Source organism: Saccostrea cucullata, unplaced genomic scaffold (genome assembly GCF_032062105.1).
Source record: "Saccostrea cucullata isolate Sc308-1 unplaced genomic scaffold, CSIRO_AGI_Scuc_v1 ctg180, whole genome shotgun sequence".
NCBI lineage: Eukaryota > Metazoa > Mollusca > Bivalvia > Ostreida > Ostreidae > Saccostrea > Saccostrea cuccullata.
The window spans coordinates 256,183-279,322 of record NW_026936265.1 but is presented as its reverse complement, the minus strand read 5'-3'; the positions used below and the strand labels follow the sequence as shown (position 1 = coordinate 279,322).

General features: G+C 36.5%; 1 protein-coding gene across 1 annotated transcript; it reads left to right on the top strand.

The window, feature by feature from the left end:
- Positions 1-901: 901 nt before the first annotated feature.
- LOC134245182 (chitotriosidase-1-like) lies at positions 902-6,379 on the top strand. The gene is made up of 9 exons (XM_062727439.1): positions 902-1,135; positions 1,344-1,596; positions 1,828-1,931; positions 2,903-3,029; positions 3,168-3,356; positions 3,475-3,594; positions 3,717-3,859; positions 4,316-5,271; positions 6,136-6,379. Exons 1-9 carry the CDS (start codon positions 915-917, stop codon positions 6,321-6,323), a joined length of 2,301 nt encoding a protein of 766 aa, XP_062583423.1. The 5' UTR covers positions 902-914; the 3' UTR covers positions 6,324-6,379.
- The last annotated feature ends 16,761 nt before the right edge of the window (positions 6,380-23,140 follow it).

Sequence of the window (23,140 nt, the reverse complement as noted above, 5' to 3'; positions counted from 1 at the left end):
ATATAATCCTTTAAATTTTTGCCGCATGCTGTTATAATGCAAACATCGAATATAAAGAGCATACTACTATTGTTTAAGATGCATGTCCTACTACTATGAACATATTAAAATCATATTCACTCTTTAAATAAAGTAAATTTATGACAAAATGTATAATAGGAGTCACAAAATAGATATGAAACATGAAGTTATCAATTTGGCTGTTACTGATTGTTTTTAGATAAATGTAAGGCTCCTCGAGCCTAAGGAGGGAGAGTTGGAACAAGAAAATGAAAAAAAAATTATGTTAACATAGCCAACGTATTGTAAACATATCCACAGAAAAGGAGGTTGAAGTGGAAATATGCATCCATAGTAACTAACAAAAGCTGAAAATTTAGAAATCTGCATTTGATAGTAAACCAAATAAACACCCTTTGTACATTATTTATATAAAACCTTTGGCTAAAATGTCTTTTAATACATAAAAATGTTAGGCTTTTTATCAGAACACTCTGTAGTGCTATAATATCTTACTTAACGGTCAACTGTGAAAAATATAAAACGGACTTAACTTTTTATTGTTTTCAAAAACCCTTTAATGCACAATTCAAATGAATGTATCAATAAACAATAGAACTACAAACAAGCAACCTATATCTGAATAAATTTTGACATCATTTTGACATTTCATTTTCATACAAATAAATCATTAAATTTAAACGCTTAACACCAGTTTATCTATGTTGTGAATTCGTCTGATGGAGAAAAATTCTTAATCCATTGCTTGTGATTCCATACGGTTTGTCTGTTTTCTGTCTCAAGCATGCAGTGCGTTCCCAACTTATGAGGTAATTGCCAAAGATTGCAGGGCATTTGTAGTTACATTATGCTTCTGTTCGTGCCGTGATATTACAAATATCTTTAGCAAGTCAATGACTTATAATTTTGTTGGTCTTATTCTAGCTAACGGATATCGACGGGTATGTTATTATACAAACTGGTCCCAATACAGGCATGCACCATGCAAATTTGTTCCAGCAAATGTGGACCCCACACTCTGTACCCATATCATTTTTTCATTTGCCAAACTGACTGGTAATCACTTGGCACCGTTTGAATGGAATGATGAGAGCACTGCAACGGCTAAAGGAATGTAAGGAAACCTTCTTTACACATTTACTTCGTGAATATACAGCCTTATACTTCCTCTTCAGCAGTTTGCTTATATTTTACCACACTCAAAATAAGAACACAAAAACTGAACCTTTTAAGCAAACTTTTGTCACATTCTACGTGAATTTAATATGACTATTTAAACACAATCCAAGTACTGTAATAAATGAAAAAATCTTCTATAAAAGGTATGAGCGTATTAACGACCTCAAACAGCAAAATCCTTCTCTAAAGACTCTGTTAGCCGTGGGAGGATGGAAACTGGGATCCGCTCCTTTTACAAGTATGGTAGCAACGGACGCAAGCAGGAGGGAATTCGCCACATCAACTGTCCAGTACCTCAAAAAGAACGGTTTTGACGGTCTAGACATAGACTGGGAATACCCTGCCCACAGAGGGAGTCCTCCCCAAGATAAAGCTCACTTCACGGAACTTCTAAAGGTTGGAATAGTTTTATTAAATAAGATACACGCAAACTAACATGTAAGAAATGTCCATATGAAAATTTAAAAGATTAATTTTGAGTGATGTTTCTTTTAAAATTTGTTTCTTCTTTGCTAAAAAAAAAACCCCGATTATATCACCGGAAATCATGTGTTTGGAAAAACATAACTCACTGCGAAGTATACAGTTGAATAATGCACATAAGGAATTCATACCTTTTCAACTTAGGTTCTCCATGAAACTTTTGCGTCGGAGGGTCTCCTGTTAACCGTTGCTGTAGCTAGTAGTAAGAGTACAATCGACACAGCATATGACGTCCCCGGCATTTCAAAGTAAGATCATACGTGCTCACTTAAATGTAGATAATACTATTAATATTGTGAATTCATTTAAACAGTTCTAAGTATGCTGAATATTGTATTATTGAAATAAATGTCACTGTATGCTTCATTGATGGAAGACCAACTGCTCAAAAATATTCTGGTCAGCTGAAGAGTTCTACGGTATTGATAAATGAACGTGGTTTTCCTAAGACGTAAATATCTTATGTAATTATTTTGAAATATTTACATTTGCTGATGTCTTTCTTTACATAACAATGCTAATAAAATTGAAATTCAGTTTTCAATGACATGCAGTTGGTCACATGATCAGACTTTCTTGTGTATTGAAAGCAAACTGCACGAGCTATTTGGAAAGTTCCGATTGTGACGTCACATGACGTCGTAGATACGTTATGTTGCATTTCCAAAGCAAAGTCTAAATACTGCCTATATTTCTTTGTAGCACGACTAAATATGTAAAATATAAAAATATAAGAAATAAAATATTTTTAGAATTACATTGGGTTTGACATGAAGTCGGTACGTAATCAAATCTATAACGCCCTTCGGGCGTTGTAGAATTTGATCACGTGACCGACTTCATGTCATATCCCAATGTAACTCTAAAAATGATATTTTATTTTCTAAAATGAATGTGTGGTGTTGTATCATGTGGGTATGAGGTGAAATCAATGCATATGAAAATCAGTTTCCTGCACGGAATTCATTGGGTTTTTTTCTTGAAACATATACTGTGAAATCAAAAATTTTTTAGGGGGTTTAATTTCCGTTGTTTTCGAGGTATGAAGGAACCCACGAATTCATGTCCACCACGAAAAGTACACTATTACATGCATAACTACTCAACAATACTTCATCCACGAATTCAAATCCTCACCAACCAAGAGCTTTTACTCAAACAACGAAAATTTGACCCCACGAAAATATGTCATTTTACAGTAGTTGTATTAATTTCACAGATATGTAGACGGGATAAATCTAATGACGTACGACCTCCATGGAGCAGGGTTTGAGACTAAAACTGGACATACCGCTCCACTGAAAAGCCTTCCATCAGAAACTGGAACAGATCGAACACTCAATGTCGTAAGTTTATCCTATTCTCTGTAGTCACTCACAAGAGGAAAGTGGGTAATTAACAAACAGTTTTATGGTGTAAAAAAAGAAAAAAAATTGGACATGAAATATTTGGTCAAATAAGTTCTTTTATATGTTCACTGACAGGAATATGCGGTAAATTACTGGATACAAAAAGGAGCACCTGCTGAAAAAATAAACATGGGAATGCCTATGTATGGAAATTCTTACACACTTGCTAATGCAAATAATAATGGAGTGTTTGCTCCCGACCAAGGTAATGGTGGAAAGGCTGGACCATGTACCCAGCAATCTGGGATGTTGGCTTATTATGAGGTAAATATATCCAAAACCATTTGTTTTCTTTTCAATTTAACAAATGAAAGGCAATTTTTTTCTTACAATAATTGAAAGGTATAGTACAATTAAAATGCATTTCAACATTACATCAAAGATCTGCGACATGCTAAAGAATGGAGGTACCCGACACTGGGTTAACGGATGGGAGATTCCGTATGTCGTCAAGGGAGATCAATGGGTCGGCTACGATGACCCAGAAAGCTTAAAGCACAAGGTGAGAAAGAAAAGTTTTGGAGAAAGCATACAACATGTTAAATTTGGGTTTCTTTTATCGCTCAGACCGTACATTGAAATAAATCCTTCAATGACTTATAAACTTGTCCTCTTTTAATACAGGTAGATTTCGTGAAGAGCAAAGGATTAGGTGGAACCATGGTCTGGTCCATTGACTTAGACGATTTCACTGGTAGTTGTGGAGAAGGAAAATACCCCTTGCTTCATGCTATCAAGGACGAGTTGATGGCCGGACAAACCCCACAGTAAGCATTGAAGCATGTACACACCCGGATATACACCGGAGAAGAGAAAAACATTTTTGTGCATGGGAAAAACAATAGCTTGAAACAATTTTCGGGGAGGGGTGTTCGAGTCATTTTGTCCGTCCTTAAATATCCATTAAAATAAATGTATGACAACTGTTTCAAACTTAATTATATAGAATGCATCAGTTGTTTATAAATTGAAAATTGAATATTTGACAAGTCGATCAATACAATTCTATTTTAAAATTAAAGCTGAAGGCATCTTTGCAAGCCAAATGTTTCTGATCGGCTACACTTTTCACAAACAGGATTTATGAGGAGTGAAGCGGATCAGAAACACCTATATAGCAAAGATGAGGAAAAATGACAATAAAAGAGACTCCTTATAACTTTATGGTGTGTCTTTTTCCAGTCTTTGAATGTATGAACCTAGTTTTTTTCTATCCTTTGAAGGGTAACAACTGCTTCAACAATGCAACCTTCAACTACTTCAAGCACCATGAAAACTCAGTCAGTAAAAACTACCCTACCAACTAACCAGAAAACCACGCCTAATTCAGCACAAAGCCAAACCACACATCACATTGGTTTGACTAATCGTTTTGATTGTACTGGAAAAGCGACAGGATTCTATGCTGATCCAAATTCTTGTTCAAATTACTTCATTTGTGCTGGTTCCCAGAGCTTAGAAGTTACTTGTGCATCTGGTCTTTTATTTAATGACGTTACCAAATTTTGTGATTTGCCAAACAATGTTAATTGCAATGGTCAACAGCAAGTGACGAAATCCACCATGAAACCCCAACCTCCCTCTTCCAGCACGACACAAAGTACACAACAAATGACCACCACTACAACCATGGCTCCATCTTCTTCTACCAGCATGCCACAAAGTACTCAAAACATGATGAAGACCACCACAATGAAGGTTCCATCTTCCTCTACCAACACACCACAAAGTTCTCAGCAAGTATCTAGCAGAAAGCCACAAAGTACACAACAGAGTACAACGACTCCAACCATGGCTCCATCTTCAACCACCACGACACAGAGTACAACGACTCCATCCAAGGCTCCGTCTTCAACCACCACGACCTCAACCACCACGACTACGACCAAGCCTCCAACTTCAACCACCACCACACAGAGTACAACAACTACAACCAAGGCTCCAACTTCAACCACCACCACACAGAGTACAACAACTACAACCAAAGCTCCAACTACAACCACCACCACACAGAGTACAACAACTACAACCAAGGCTCCAACTTCAACCACCACCACACAGAGTACAACAACTACAACCAAGGCTCCAACTACAACCACCACCACCACACAGAGTACTCATACCAAGGGCACCACTAAGGATCCTCATAACCACGTACCTGCATTTTATCCCAACCAAGGTATGATTTTATCATTTTAATTTGTATCAACACGTAAAATGAAATGTGATCTTATTAATATAGTTTGTAGCTAGCATACCTGATATACATGTACATGTATATGATTGCTTGCGTCAATAAGTATTTCAAATTATTTCCATGAATTAATACTAGTATATAATTAGCGATGGGACAGCCTGATTAATTTTATACATATATATTTTTCTTAACATACCGTAGTTGCTCAGATTCAAATTTGGGAGGGATTAGAAACAGTTTCATAAATTTTTTTGATATTTTTTTTACTGAATCAAATGTTTTCTCTTTAATACAATAGCATAAGGATATTTTATTAAAATTTACCTCATCACACCCTTTAGAAATTAAGAGAATGTCATATTTTCTCTTTAATTTTAAACAAGAAACCCACATAGAAAAGCTTAACGGAAAAGAAATCCGAAATCTAACTGTTTGAAAACTCGGTATCAATTTATACCTGGAGTAGAAATCCTTTTTTCTCTCATATTGTGCATAATTTTAATATATCAAGAAAAAATATTGATTGCAAGGGGTGTCACTGGTGCAAAACAAGATTAATGTTATTCACATAACATTTTTCAAATAATTTTCTATTGCTGCCATCCGTTTCAGTTCGTACCTCATTTCCCTCTATCATAATATCAAACCTATACATTGTAAGAATTACATATACATTAATCATTTTTTAAGCCTAAATATTCATTTTTAACGAATTGATGTAAAGTATTTTGATAAGAGGTTCTAAGTAGACATTTCGAGATGGAAAGTCTTTCTTGCCGTATGATTCTTATTCAGAATTCAGATTTACGGCTTGGAAACTGAAAATATCTTTGTTTTCTTTTGTAGCTGGCACCTTCTGCAGTAAACATGGATATGGTATACACGGCGATCCTGACGACTGCGGGATGTTTTATCAATGTGGACCAAACCTTGAATATCACGAGCAGTGCCCCCCAGGCACAGTCTTCAACAAAGCCATTCAAAACTGTGATCTCCCCTACAGGGTTCCGGAATGTAAAAACTACCAACCTTAGACAGGGCACAATTATACATGGCTCTACCTCAATTTTTTGAAAGTTCTATGCTTTCTTCCAAGATATTACTAGACTTTTATAGAAATTTTTATTTTTTGAAAAATAAATAGGTTGCTCTTTATCTTGAAGTCGTTTCTGTTGTTTGTTGTTTAAGGTCTCTCTCGATAATTTTTCACTCTGATAAAGACGCCACCGCATGCCGTAGCAATTGAATAGCGAGATCGTTTTCATGCCAATACCTACTGCGGTACGGGACCTCAGTTTATACTATCTCATGCATGGAACGCCAAATTAAAACATTTATTCAAATATTCGTACTTGTCTTCAAATAATTGTACCTATTTTTAAATAATTGAACCTATCTTCAAATTAATTAAAGATAGGTACAACTGAATTACAGATGGGTCTAAATGAATTAAAGACAGGTGTAAATAATTAAACTTATCTCTAAATTATTAAACCTAGGTTAAAAAATTACACCTATCTTTAAAAGAATTACACGTATCTTCAATTCAATTGAAAATTGGTTTAATTGAATTATACTTATCTTCAATTTTTTTTTAAGATAGGTACAATTGAATTAAAGATAGATACAACTGAATAAAAGGTAGGTATATTTTAATTAAAAATAGGTACAATTTAATAAAAGATAGGTACAAAGAAACTATCCACAAAAGAATTACAGATACATGTAGGTATAATTCAATTTTACCTAGGTTCAATTCTTTTTTTGTTACTAGTATTGAAAATGAGAGCTCCCCCTGACAGCGGTGTTTTTATTGGGAGTAGTTGCTATTGTCAGTATTGTAGTAAGGTTGTTTGCAGGTACCCCTATTATTTTTTATGTTGTACGGGAGATAACTCCTTTAGATTACTGTTGTTTTCCGGAATGGTAAATCGGGAACGCTTCGAATAATATGTGTGCCTGCTGTAATAAAAGTTGTCAACTACAGCTCTCCTCTGTTCATTTTTAGGGATAACATTTTGGGGGCTCGTCCGGGATTACAGAGGAAATGGCACTCACAGAGGACATGGTATGGACGAGATCCAGGATCATGACAGCTCCTGTGGAGACTCTGAAGGAAATACTTGAGTTATATGGACAGCAACCAAAATCGTCTGACAGAGTTAAACTGGTCATGGACGCGGACAAGCTTTTCCTTGCGGAGATGGAAGGAGAACTGGCTGGGACTACCCTATTGGCATTCAAGCAGTGCTTAAGCGATAAACAGTCTACCACTGTGAAGACAGAGAAAGTAAGTGACAAAACAGTTATCCCCAGTGTCAACAATGTGAAAGTGCATAAAGACTTTAAGATATCTGGACAGATTGATAGTAAATCAGGAATTTCCTATACCAGCTTGATACGTCAGATTGAAGCAGGACTAAAGAAAGGACACACTGAGGATGATGTGATTGATGGGGTCATACGTGCAGTGATTCCCTCCTCCAGTTTGAGAAGCTACTTGGACGGCAGACAGGATTTGTCCCTTCCAACCCTTCGAGGAATACTCAGAGCCCACTATGCTGAAAAGAACTCCACTGAACTTTATACAGAACTTGCTAGCTCAGTTCAATTAACCAAAGAGACAAGCAGTGAATTTCTAATGCGCAGCATGGACATACGGAACAAAATCCTCTTTGCATCTTTGGAAAACAGTGACGAACTCAAATACAGTCCAGATTTAGTTCATAAACTTTTCGCTAGGACAGTACAAACTGGTTTTCGGGACCAGATTCTTAGACAAGAAATGAAGTCCATTTTGTCTGACCAGACCAAGACTGATGCAGAGTTATTGGATGAACTAAACAAAATCGTTCGTCGTGAAAATGAAAATAAACAAAAAGTCGGCAAGACAGTTGTAGCGGCGATGAAGAGTGATGACACTTGTGCAACAAGGGAACTCCTAGATGAAATCAAGGCACTCAAGGTGGAGGTAGCTCAACTCAAGGATGAAACTCGCCAACAGAAGGTGACCCAGTCTGAAACTGAACGACGCAACACTGGTGGAACAAGAGGATGCCGTAGATGTCGTGAACAAAACAAAAGGTGCTACCATTGCTGGTCGTGTGGGTCTGATGGACACTTACAGCGCAACTGTCCCAAACAGTCAAGACCGCCAACTGGCCGAGGAAGATCAAGCTCGGAAAACGACCAAGGGTCTCGTTAGAGGGACTTCGCGGGCCCCAAACCTCAACAGATAGTCCCAAGTGTATGAACTGTAATGTACATATTGATGCTAATGTTGCAAAATGTTGTAGTGCATGTTCTTGTTCGTATTATTGTTCCAAATCATGTCAGAAAGATCACTGGGCACAGCATAAATTGATTTGTAATTCTATCAAATACATGTCAAGAAAGTATGGTCAGAATGTGGAAGTACATGTAAATGAAATTAAGGGCTCAGTTTTTGATGTTAGCCCAGGTTTTGTAAATATTGTTAGTAAACCTTGCCTGGTAAAGTGTGAAATTGAGGATCATTGTTGTGAAGCATTATGGGACACTGGTGCCCAGGTTTCTCTTGTTCACCTCAATTATGTAAAGAGATTTTTACCATCATTTTTGTCTCAGATTGAAAATGTTACAAATGTGTTAGATGCAAATTTTTCTTTGTCATCAGCATCAGGCAACAGGATACCCATAGAAGGTATTTTATACTTGAATGTAGCGTTGTCAGATCAAGTTCTTAAAGTTCCTTTTTTGGTAGCTAATGATAATGTCTCTGGTCTGAATGAGCCTATTTTGGGTTACAATGTAATTCAATGCATGTTACAGGATGTAAATGTTAGTGATATGAAGAAAGTGTTTAGAAATTGTTTACATGACAATGAACTGCAACCAAGACTTAACAAGCTTATCAGAGAAATTGTTCACATGAAGGACGAATCGGACTTTATTTGTCAGGTTAAGGTTGGTCGACAGAACGTCAAGATTCCGAAGAAAACCTCAGTCACAATCTCGGCATTCCTGAAGGGTAAACACTATCTTCAAGATACAACAGCGGTGTTTCAGCCAAGTGAGATGGATAGTGATGACATTGTGTTAGAAGAGACAGTAGTCAGGACTGGTCCCAAATGCAGTGTGAAACTGGTAGTAACCAACAAGGGCAATCAGGATCATGTTCTACCAAGAGGAAAACTGCTTGGTAGCCTTCACAGAGTAGCTGCAGTACTACTTGTGGGAAACACGGAGAATAAAGACTGTGTTGTAGTGGAACAGAAGAATGACATCCAAAGGGAAAAAGCTGATGTTTGGGATCCACCGGTGGAATTGGATTCGACTGTCCTTTCAAAAGAGGAAATTACAGAGGTGAGGAAACTTCTAAGAAGTGAATGTGACACATTTACACGAGATGACAATGACATTGGTTGTGCCGTTGGACTACAGATGCCGATCGATCTGAAAGACCAAGTTCCTGTTCATAGCTCATATATGGCTGTCCCAAAACCACTTCTACAGGAGGTCAAGGACTACGTCAACAACCTGTTGAATAAACAGTGGATACGTAAGTCAACATCACAGTATACTAGTCCAGTAGTTTGTGTGCGCAAAAAGGATGGGACTCTCCGTCTGTGCGTAGACTATCGTCGACTGAACGCAAAGACTATCCAAAACCAGCATCCAATACCTCGGGTTCAAGATGCCTTGGATTCTTTGGGGGATAGCAAGTGGTTTTCCCTACTGGACCAGAGCAAGGCTTACCATCAGGGATTCATCAAGGAGGATTGTCGAAAGTACACAGCCTTTTCAACACCTTGGGGTCAGTTTGAATGGAACCGAATTCCGTTTGGTTTGACTGGAGCCCCAGGAGTCTACCAGGCGTACATGAATGAGACACTTGAAGGTCTTCGAGATAACTTTTGTCTACCCTACCTGGACGATGTTTTGGTTTACAGCAAGAGTTTTGATGAACATTTAAAACATCTGAAGTCTGTGTTTCAAAGACTAAGGGATAAAGGACTTAAATTAAAACCAAGCAAGTGTCACCTATTCCAGAAAAGTGTGCGTTATCTTGGACACTTGATCACGACAAAGGGCCACACTATTGACCCCGCTGATACAACAGCTGTCAATAAACTACGAGAGAAGAAACCAAAGACGGTGGGTGAAGTCAGACAGCTCATGGGATTCATTGGTTTTTACAGAGGATATATTCCTGAATTTTCTAGAAGGGCCAAACCAATTTATGATCTGTTGAAAGAGGAGCCAGGAACAAAAGAGAAACGGAAAAGGAAGTCAAACAAAAAGGAGGGCCAGAAAAGCTCTAATACTTCTGTTTTATGGACTACTGAGCATGAGAAAATACTAGAGGAGCTTATTGATCTGCTTGTTTCCCCTCCTATATTGGCATATCCCAAATTTGATGAACCTTATGTTTTACATATTGATGCATGTCAGAATGGACTTGGTGCCATTTTGTATCAACACCAGTCAACAGGAAAGTTAGGAGTGATCGCATATGGGTCAAGGACTTTAACGCCTGCAGAAAAGAACTATTATATGCATTCGGGCAAGCTAGAGTTTTTAGCTTTGAAGTGGAGTGTAACTGAGCGCTTCCGAGATTACCTTTATTATGCACCCTACTTTGATGTTTACAGTGATTACAACCCACTACAGTATATTTTCACAGCACCGAAATTGGATGCAACACGTCTCAGATGGGTGTCACTGCTTGCCGATTTCAACTTCAAGGTCCATTATAAGCCTGGACGCCAGAACAGTGATGCAGATGGCTTGAGCCGCATGCCGTTAGATGTTGAACAGTATACTCAACAGTGTACCAAAGAATGCTCCCAGGATATGATTGATTCGGCGCTAGCGGCCATGAAAGACCCTGACCCTATGAATCAGACAGTGTTGGCTACAGAGGCAAGAGCACAGGAGAATGTGTTACTAGCACAAATCAATGTAACTCCACTGGATCAAGGTGTTTCCATCAAGTTGCAGTCAGATGATACAGATCTCCAATCCGTAATCAGCATGGTACAAAAGGGGAAGAAGCCCTCGAGATCTGAGCGGAGAAATTTGACCAAAGAAGTACAGTTACTTTTACGGGAGTGGTCCAGATTAAAGGTTGAAGATGGAGTGCTGTGGAGAGTCATTACACTGCCACGCGAGGGGGAAATTAATCAGCTCGTACTTCCAAGGAATCAGAGATCTACTGTACTCTACCAATTACACAATGAGATGGGACATCTTGGAGTTGACAGAGTATTTGCCTTGGCTCGAGATCGATACTTTTGGCCACACATGTACAAGGATGTGGAGAAGTACGTTACACAGGAATGTGATTGTTTGATGAGCAAGAAACCAAATAGGACAGACCGCCCACCCATGGTACCTATTGTGACAACACAACCCCTGGAGTTGCTATCTATTGATTTCCTTCACCTGGAGAAATCAAAGGGTGGCTGTGAGTACATACTAGTAGTCATGGACCATTACACACGATTCGCTCAAGCCTACCCTACACGCAATAAAGCTGGGAAGACTGCGGCAGAAAAAGTGTTTAATGACTTTATCCTGAAATTCGGAATACCCCTTCGGTTGCATCATGACCAAGGAAGAGAGTTTGAAAACTCATTTTTCTATGAACTTCAGAGACTTTGTGGGATTACTCGTTCCAAGACAACTCCTTACCACCCACAGGGTAACGGGCAAGTGGAACGATTTAATCGCAGCTTATTACAGATGATGAGAACTTTGAAAGCGGATGATAAGCTGGACTGGCGAAAACATGTGAACAAAATAGTACATGCGTATAACTGCTCAAATCATGATACGACTGGATTTTCACCGTTCTACCTCTTTTTTGGGCGTCATCCTGTCTTACCTGTTGATCTTGTGCTACCAAACAAGAGGGTTGAGGGAGAATCCAAAAGTGGAGCCTCATACACTTCCTATGTCGCTGAGTGGAAGAAGCGTATGGAGGAAGCATATCATGTTGCCTCACAAAATATCGATAAGAGTGGGAAACGTGGTAAATCTCACTATGATTCCAAGGGATATGGCACAGCAGTTCTTAGTGTTGGAGACCATGTTCTTGTCCGTAACCTACTTGAGAAGGGAGGACCAGGAAAATTGAGGTCTTATTGGGAGCAGGACATTTATGTCGTTCTTGACCGTCCACTTAAGGATTTACCTGTTTACGATGTCAAGAAGTTAAATGGGACAGGAAAGGTCAGAAGATTACATCGGAGTTTGCTTCTCTTATGTAACAGCCTCCCAGTGCCTGACGGTTCACACGGAACGAAGGAGAAGACTCGCAAACGATGCAGGAGACAGAAACCTCGAATATCACTGGAAAGCAGCGACAGTTCATCCGATCAGGACTTCACCATCACCACACCTGTAAGGCACCTGAATCCACTAGCTAAAGAATTTACCCCTTTAGGTAGCAGTGATTGTACTGTACAGGAAGTGCCTCCTCCCGCACCAGATGTAGAACCTATAGAAGTGTCCGGGACTTCCTCCAGTGAAGTCCGTGTCGAGTCTGAGGATGATAATATTCCTGCCGTGACAAGTGAAGCTGAGGAATCGGAGGATGTGATGTCAGACAGTGATGAGGATACCGCTACAAGTGAGCTTAGGACAACACGGGTGAGGCGAAAACCCAAGATCTTTACTTATGATACTTTGGGACAACCCAATATCAGAAAATGTTCGGTTAGGTGGTTTGAGGACAGAGAGACATTCGTGTAGTCAGGATTGTGTATTATATCACATGATATTAATCGTCAATGTTTACTAGATTTTAGTTGTGAATCCTATTAACTGATGTTGATTCTGATTTTTTAAATTTTTTTTTTAAAATATTGTTTTAAGTCTGTTTTGTACATGGATAAGAACTCTTAATGAGTTCATGCTACATGGTATTGTCAGTATGGTATTGTCAGTATATGAGTGTTGACTAGGTTAATGATTATTATATAAATTGTACATCCACAGTATATTAATGCTATGCACAAAATTTATGAATTTTCTGGTAATAGTGTAGATGAGTGTAAACTTTACATTTATTAACAGAATGGCCAACTGTTTTTACTGCCTTTCACTAGCCAGTTAGTTTTATAACTTGTTTCTATCGATGCATGTATAACCTAGTCATGTATATAGTAAAGAGTGATGTTGAATTTTGTTCAAGAAAAAATACTTTTGATGATAATATTTGTCATTGTATACTGTTCTGAAGTTGAATTGTGAAGTTTTAATCTTGTGGTGAATGTCGGGACGACATTTAATTTTATGGGGGAGAGTGTAGTAAGGTTGTTTGCAGGTACCCCTATTATTTTTATGTTGTACGGGAGATAACTCCTTTAGATTACTGTTGTTTTCCGGAATGGTAAATCGGGAACGCTTCGAATAATATGTGTGCCTGCTGTAATAAAAGTTGTCAACTACAGCTCTCCTCTGTTCATTTTTAGGGATAACAGTATACATCTTAATAATTCAAGATAGGTTCAATCTTTATCCACCTATCTATAAATCAGTTATACCTATCTTTATTTCATTGTATTTATACATATTTTCAAATCAATTGTACCTATCTTCAAATCAACTGCGCATATCTTCAAATAAATCAAAGATAGGTACAATTGATTTGAAGATAGGTACAAATGAAATGAAGATTTTGTCTAACAAACATTTGAATATATGTTAATTTGGCGCTCCATAAAGATGGGGTTCAGTTAGACAATTTCTAATTCCCTCGACTTTTATAAAGTATTGGGATATAGTATAGATATGGTACTTCAAATACAATATGGGTTTTGGGAATATTTAAGATATTTTAAAATGACCCACGATTTTAAAGAATTGTCCTCCTTAGAAATAGAACTATTAATATAAATTAGATTAACACTATTAAATTGAAATCATTGTTTTTTTCTTAAATGAAATATTAGGAGATAACGAACAGTATTCAAGATCAAAAGTCCATCAAACAGTACAAAACAGAAGCAGATCAAATACGGACCTCCAAAACATCAGAGGTGGTATCAGGGACCATAGAGGAATGAGCATCCCCTGCCGTCCAGTCACACCCGCCGTGTGCTCCTTGTCTTGATCGGGAAATAACGGAAAAATCCGTTGACAATTCAGTGTGTAAATAATTGCTAACAATTACATGTAGTATAAAATACGTCAGTCAGCATTTGACTCAGTGCTAAATTGTATTTGCTGACAAGGTCATTGTATTAACCATAGAACTTACGAAATGATGACTTCAACGAGACTGCTGATATTCTTGTTTCAGCAACTTTGTCTGTCGTTAATTTTCCTCGTTCTATAAATTGTTCATATGTAGAGCATGCTCTTGTGTATCGAATCAATAGAGAGATAAAAACCCTTTCTGCAGGTGATGGAGGTATATTGCTGTATTAGGAGGGGGAAGGAAGTTGACGATTAAAAAAGTTAAATCATCTCGTTTATCAGTAATTTGTCCATTCTATGATTCTTTGAATGATCGTGTTAGCAAAATGATATACCATTGGGTCATATTTTGGCTTACCATTTCAAAATTGTGATTCTTTGATATTTACACTGAATTAGACTACGGTGTTCCGCCTACCTGATCAATGTAGAGGACTCAGGACCGTTTCAACGGGTGATGGTACTCCTCCCAGACACCACATCCCACCTCTAGAATCTCCAAGATCTTGTTTCATGCCCTGTTCACTGATTTGTTTTGTTGTTTTTAGTTTCATTTTTACATCGAAAACTGTTCGCCGGTTTTATGAAAGAGTGTTTAACAAGACTACAAACTCTATACCTTACTTAATGTGAATGATTTGAATTTTTTGGCACAATACAGAAAAGACATATTTCTAATGATTAATAAGTAATGAGTACAAATGACGGAAAGAGGATGCATCTAAATTTTTGCTTTTAGAAACTGACAGGATTGTTGGAATTTCAAATAGGTCAATATCAACAGGGGAGATTAATGCATTATAATTCAAAATGTTTTAAATGTATGAACAAGTAAATATTTAAATTTAACATTAAATATGTTAACAGATTTCGATTAACAGTTACTTTTTTTTAATTAATTACAACTTTCCTTTGAAATACTTAATCCTTGATCTTGTCTTTTGAACAGTTGGTGCTAGGATCGTCATGATTTACAGGTATATTCCTTGAGGGCAGCCTTTTTCTGTTGTACGAACAATTTTCTTAAGCTCTAGATCGTTATATATTTATATGTGTAAAGAATGTATGTTTTAACAAACATGTTTGAATATCAATGTTTTCTTTTTCTTTCTAAGTATAGACATTGACAGTTGTAGCAGTTTATGGTGAGAAGCTCGAAAGTTGTTAGAACTTGTGTTCAAACCATTTGTATATTATTTATACAATAAAATATGTTCAAACCAATTTTCTCTTAACGTTGAAACCTGACCTACTTTTGAAAAATTTAAGCCTTGGGTATAACTTTCAAACGGTTGTTGAGAGGACTTTTATTTTTTGTGACAAATCCTTTTCTTTTGGTACCAAGATTTTCTTCTTCTTCTTCTTTTCGTTCGCCTAATCACACTTGTGTCCCAGTCTCCTCTACAAATCTGGTGGTCTTCTGTAGGGCTTCCACTGGTCCATAAAGCTTCTCTTGTAGCGTTGTTGGTGTTGGCCATGTGTTGTTTGTCAGTGCCTGGTGTATTCTGCAGTGTTGTAGGAGGTGTTCTGTATTCTGCTCAGCTTCTCCACATGGACACATCGGTGATGGTATGACTTTCATGACTCTATGCAGATGTTGGTTGAGTCTGTTGTGTCCTGTCTCAAGTCTGAAGATGGTCGTCTGCTCAGGTCTAGCCAGTTGGTGATAGCTGTCTTGTTGTTGAGGGGTTCTGTGTAGAGATGTGATAATGGTTTTCATCTCTGAGAAGCCTACTTGATTTTCATATTGCTGTTGTTTGGCTCCCTCCTTTGCAAGCAGATCAGCATTTTCGTTTCCCTTGATTCCGCAGTGAGATGGTATCCATTGTAATGCTGTTTGAAGGCTTTCGATGTTGTGTAGATCTTGTTCAAGTTCGGGGAGTTTACCGTTGTTAATGGCTTGCAATACAGATAGGGCATCTGTCAGGAATACTACACTTGTTGTTTTGTTGGCCTTGTCTCTGATGGAGCGTACTGCATGGGTGATGGCTTCTTCTTCGGCTTTGTAGTTGGAACAATGAAGGCCTGTTGGTATTGCCTCTGACTGTTTTTCTCCGTTAGGGTACTCGATGAAGATACCAGCTCCTCCTTCTGTTGTTGCATTTTTGGCTGATCAGTCTGTATAAACTCTAACCCAAGATGTTGAGGGATACTGTTCTTCTATCATACTGATTGTGAACGTTTTTTTGACCAAATCTGATTGTTCGTTTTTAGCAGTGATTTGTGGGACTGAGGTGTGTATGGTGACATTTCCAGTTTTCTCTGCACAGGGGCTAGCTGTAAGTGTGATCTCTATTGGTTTAACTATTTTGGCAGAACGTCCTGATGTTTTCGCTGTAGTGCCCTAGTCTCAAAGGCAAAACTAGATCTTTTGAGTCTACCAGAGGATAGTTGTTTCATTCTCTGGCTCATTGGATGATCCTGAAGGCATTGATACTTGGTGGCCTGTATCATAGCTTTACATTCTCTTCTCTTATTTAATGGTGGTATGTTGGTAATTTCTTCCATGCTTGCAATTGGTGTTGATTTCATGCCTCCTGTGATGATACGTAATGCCTGGTTCTGGACTTTGTCTAGTGTCTGTAGGTGACTCTTGGATGCTGTTAACCATGCACTATATCCGTACTCAAGATGTGGTCTTACGTTTCCTTGGTAGACAGTTTTCAATACTGTTTCATTTGCACCCCAGCTTGTTCCTGCCAGTTTTCTCATGATGTTAAGTTTTCTCCTAGCTTTAGCTTCTGCTGACATTATGTGCTGTTTCCATGTCATTCTTTTATCAAAAGTTATCCCAAGGTATGTTTGCTGTTCTTCCATTTTGATTTGAGTATCGTCCATGGTAAGAGTGATGTTTTGAGTTTTAGGCGATAGTGTGAAGAGAGTTCCTGTTGTTTTTTCTCTGTTCACGGTAACACACCATTCTCTTGCCCATGTCTCTACTTTGTCTAACGCTTTTTGTATTCTGTCCTTTGCTGTGGTTGTGTATTCCTCAGAGCACCATAGTACCAGATCGTCCGCATATAGTGCTATGTTTACTCCGTTTGGCATTTCAGATACATTATCATTCATAAATAATATGAAGAGAGTAGGTGGCAGTACTCCTCCTTGGGGAACTCCTTGCTTAAGAAGAATTTTCTTTCCCAATTTTCCATCTACCATCACTCTGGCTCTTCTGTTCTTCAAATAGGAGTTGGTCCATTTGTACATCCTTGGGTTCCAAAGGTTGTCATAGCCAAGGGGTAATATTGGGAAACGGGCTCCTGATACATTTAAATGCTCCTTAGGGCGTGCGTCTCAAACAGCCTCTAACAACCAAAGCCCAACTCCTACCTTCACGCGTGGTTTAGCTTGCAAAACACGGTGGAACCTGTTTCAACTCAACGGAGAAGGGGCGAAGGCGAGTAACTGGCGCCTTAAAACCAGCCGATAGCCTCGGGTAGATGGAACCCGTCAACCAAGGGAGGCAGTCCATCTAGGAGAAGGAAAACTCTGATTTAAAAACCTCCGCTGCCTTGCGGCTATATCCTTCCCACCAGGGAAAGGCTTCAGGAGACAACCTCGAGGAAAATCCAGAACCAGGAATCTGTAAACTTCCTCCCTGTGCTTCCAGTATCAGGACTTTTGTTCAGAAGCTAAGGGCGAGGTAACCCCGACAGAAACCTAGAGTGTTGAAGTCGGCGATGATGGGCTATACAGCACACTCTAACGAACCACATCATCACGCACAAACAGCCAAGATTTTCTTAATTTCTTGACTTTTACCTTGGAGTTTGAAGTTTAATCTATACCATACGGGGCATCAGTGTTTTACAAATTAAGCACATCTTAAATAAAAATATAATTATCTTTAGAAAAGAAAAAAATAGTTTATGTTAAAATAGTCTAGTTAAAATTAGACATGCTCATAAATGTCAAGTAAGTGTAGTATGTAGGCGTTACATCTGATTATCAAGACTCCACAAACAATTGGAGAAAATAACTACAAAAAGGCACGAAATAAATATGTCGGTAAACTAATGGAGGTTGAATTAGGAGGGAAAAGATTGACTTCATTTTCGGTTAGATGTTTCAGTTTAAATACATTAAACGTGAATTAATTACTGGTGTCACAGTACTTATTTAAGAGCAATAATTGTCTGAAATGTATATAAACGAAGAATTTAAACAACAACATCATCAATATAAAATTAGAAAATAATAAGCTACCTCTCTTAAAACTTAATTTTTTTTTTGGTACTTTTTTCTGTATCCTTCTGTCTGATTCTCATATGTAATTTTTAGAACTAAAAATTTTTAAACTTATGGTGACTTTTTTTTTTACTTAAAATTATATCATACTAATGAAGTTCAGAGTCTAACACATCTGTATCATATTTGGATATTATACTTGAAAAAGACGTTAATGGTAATCTAACAACCAAGCTCTTTGTGAACGTGATGACTAACTTTACAATTGACAACTTCCCTTACTTATGCAGCAATATACCTTCTTCACCTGCACACAGAGTTTATATATCTCAGATGATTCGATACGCAAGAGCATGCTCTACGTACGAACAACTTCTTAAACGAGGTAAATTATTGACAAACAAGTTGACGAAACAAGAATATCAAAACAGTCTCGTTTAAATTTTTCATTTTGTAAGTTCTATGGTCGATACAATGACCTTGTCAGCAAATACAATCTATCATGGAGTCAAATGCTGACTGACGTTTTTCATACTAATTGTTAGTCCATTATTTATACACTGAATTGACGACGGATTTTCCCGTTATTTCCCGGTCATGACAAGGAGCGGGTCGGCAGGAGATATTCGCTTCTCCATGGCACCTGATCTCAACTCTGATGTTTCGAAGGTCTGTGTTTGCTCTTCTCCTATTTTGATTGTTTGAGACTTTTGATCTTGAATGTTGTTTGTTATCTCCATATGTTTCATTCCATATATTTCATACTAAAAAAATTATTATACCAGTATTATGAGACAGATGTCCCATCCATTACAAAATTAGAAATGATTAATTTCAAATCTCGGGCAACAAATCAGTTTAAATATCCAAAGTATTAACAAAGTTGATATCCTACAATCCCAAAAATTCCTACTGGTACTGGGTGAGCAGATATTCAGCAGAAGTTGTGAAAAAATACTTGTATCATAGAAGGCGTCTCTAATAAGCATAGTACTGGATGATAAAATAGGCCTTTTCTTGTGTTTTTAAACTTTTTATTTACATCCATGAAAATATACTTCTGAACAGATGAGTCCTTTTCGAAAGGAAATACCATTTATTTCAAATCATTAAAGAATATACAGTGCTAGCAATCAATCAATTCATAGTTTATTCTCGCAAACTGTAATAAAAGTATAGGACAGAGTCTTTGATTTGAAGGTATATTGCTCCATCGACCTATCTCTATTGGTTTCTGGAAAATACAAGTCAATTAGATACATGTATTTGAATACATGTATCGTCTGTTAACAGCGTAAAATCATTTTTAAACTACGTAAAAGAGGAAATTCATTTACAGTGAACGATGTGTAATTTCTTTAAATAAATTCTTTCAGAACCACAAAAACAGGTGATTTTCTTCACTTTGTTTAATTTAGAAATGTGTTTAATAAAAACTTAAAAATATATATACAGCAACAGTAATTTGATATAATATGATTCACGTTTTTAATCTCCCATGAAATATAATTACAGTGCAAATAAAAGATTGATCAATTACCACGGAGAAGTCTCTGTTTTTTATAATTCAATTTCCTGTAGAGTGATTGATAAGTTACTGCATTTTATTGACACGTTTTAATATTCGGCAGTACTAGAGGCAGAATAAAATCTTAATACTCTTGCCGAGTCGCTGAACAGTTCGATATATGATGTTGTCATCAAAGAAACTTTTGGGTCTTGCGTCAAAACTGAAATGGGAATAAAAGTAAATTAATAATTGACATTTTCTCCCAAATTGAGTCAATTTTTTGGAAGCTCGTAAAATGAGAAATACGCCCAAAGGAACATGTTTTCATTTTTACAATAATTTGTTGCTGCCTTGAGGTATGTATTTAATCATTTGTGTATATAAATTAGCATTATGCATACGACATAATTGGATGTGTATTAATTTACATTAAGTTAGGCTTAAATCCAAAATAACATGCTTAAATATAATATGTTAATATTTCCCTGCATTATATTTTTAATAAGGGAAGTGTATGAGGAAATTCATTGCTGTTGCAGCTCTTGTGAAAAACCATGCATCAAACTTGTCAAATGCTTCTTGAATGTAATTGTTTGGATATTTTATCTTACTTTATCACTACAAAACGTCTATTATTTTGCCCAGAATCATTGTTAACTTAAAAATTGCACAGTTTTTAGAATTTTTAGATAAAATTGAAATTATTACTCTAGCTCTGGTGATAATGAATTGTGAAGATAGAGAACAGTAACCATGCTCTAAAGTCCAAATAAACAATACAAACTGAGAGCAATGCAACCACGGACTCGGAAACTTCTAAGGTGGAATCAGATGCCAATACGTCGACCAGCCACATCGCTGTGTCCTAATCATCAGTTTTGAGCGTAAAAATGCAAAAATCATTAGATAAATCTTTTTAAAAATAATTTTCAAACAATTTGCATATTAACCGTCAATCAACATGTGAACTAACGATAAAATCTATTTGCAAACGATGTCACTGTGTCAATCAGACTTTTCAAAATGGTGTAACAAGATGTCTTTTTTTTTTTATAAAGAAATTTTACGAGATTCCTAATACCCTTGTTTCATCTATGTCTTAAAACATTGTTTGTTCATAAAACATGCATTTCTGTAACGAATCAACTGTGAGACACAAACAAGTTATAAATGTATATCAAGTCATAAATACGGTAAATTGAACATTTAATAATAAAAATTTAACCTTCATATTTCTAATAAATCTTCGTTGTTTGTTGTTGTTTTTTCTCGTAAAACATCTTCTCTAGATATTAGAAATAAATAATATGAATTAAAGAGCGTCGTCAATATATCTTAATGCCGAACAGAAGGTCAAAGGGACACACTTCTTTTTATGTAAAAGTTTATTTATTTTCACCCTGTAAAATTTTCAAGGGTTTTTCTTTTGAGCATTAAAAAAATCAAGATATTTACAACTACATTTATTTCAATGCCACTTTCATGAAGATTGTAATTGGAGAGTCTTTTACTGGAACATTGGACGATAAATACTACGTAGTATTTTACAAACATCTTTTGTAAAACTCTAAGAGTGTACTTTTCCACAATGCCTGAAAAATTCCTTAATTTTCCAGGGGCTCGTGTTTGAGGTTTTGTTATGTTTTTAGAATCTTTTAGTATCATCACTGTTTTCAATTACGTTTTTTATTTTGTTCTTCATATATTACTGACAATTGTAAACATCCCCTGACATTCTTTAATAGTTCACTTTGAATTATTCCCTTCTGAAGAAAATATTGTTTGATTTTGTCTGAATTATGAATATAACAAATCTTTACAACGATCAATATGATTTCAACTGAACAATTTCGAATCCTGGTATATTAATCTTCATAAAATCTAACAATGGTATCAAATATTGCTAATCAAACACAGCGACAAAGGTCAAATACAAGATGTTTTGTGGTAGCACTCTATATTTGCTGACATGATTTCAGCTTAAAAGACATTTACTTTGAGGATACTAGTATCTTCACGCGTTTGCAAAAAAAAAATGTTAACTTTATTTATAGATAGTAGACATTTTATAGAATAAGACAAAAAATCGTAATTTCAATTAAAACGCAATTTTACAATGTAATTCACAAATACAGAAATACCGAGCCATTGAATTTTAACATAGGTAATAGCTGTTAATAATAACAAAACCGCAACCATTGGCAAATGAGATCTTTGGTACAGGGTAAATATATAAATTCTGTCAAGATAAAATAGAGTCATTGTTTAAGATGTCATTGTTGTCAACTCATTTTGACAAAACAATTGTTTACCTTGCTTACGCTAAGTAGTCAAAAACAATTTCAATTTTCGTATGGGAAATCATCATTTTCTTGTTACCTTCGACATGAAATAAAATAACTTTAATAGGTCAATGCAATAATTAAATACTTGCATTTTATCTTAAAAATGGAGTTCAAACCATTGCTTTATTAGATTTCAAAGCTATTCTAACACGCCCAAAGTAAATCAAAAAGCATGTGAGCAATCAATCAAACATTATATAATTTGCACGATGATATTTATTATTTGATAGATTTAAGAACTTGTATACCAGCAATATTAAACTTTACGAGTCATTCATTCAAAGCTGAAAAATACTTTAATTTGGCTGATGGATGATTAAAATATCCGTTACCACCCTGACCTCAAAGGTATATCTTTCTCGAGCACCATGAACAACTGAAGTGTGCATAGAACCAAAACTCTTTTCGGAATCAGAACATTTTATCAACCAGCAAGACAATTCAATGGTACAAATAAAGATTGGTAGTGCCTGTTTTGCACCAGTTTTAAATTTGTGAAAATTGAAACACAGCAATCTAGATTTGAAACATAAACATGTTTGAAGAAAATGTCTCAAACATTACACAGGCAACATTGCCTCAAATTATCCACATATGTATACCATATGTACATCATATGATT

What these genes read in the sequence shown, in the direction of transcription:
- LOC134245182 (XM_062727439.1), top strand. Translation starts at nt 915, where the DNA reads ATGACTTATAATTTTGTTGGTCTTATTCTAGCTAACGGATATCGACGG. An exon ending in GACGTCCCCGGCATTTCAAA is followed by an intron (nt 1,932 to 2,902) that starts GTAAGATCATAC and finishes TTAATTTCACAG; the next exon opens with ATATGTAGACGGGATAAATC. An exon ending in CAGAAAGCTTAAAGCACAAG is followed by an intron (nt 3,595 to 3,716) that starts GTGAGAAAGAAA and finishes CTTTTAATACAG; the next exon opens with GTAGATTTCGTGAAGAGCAA.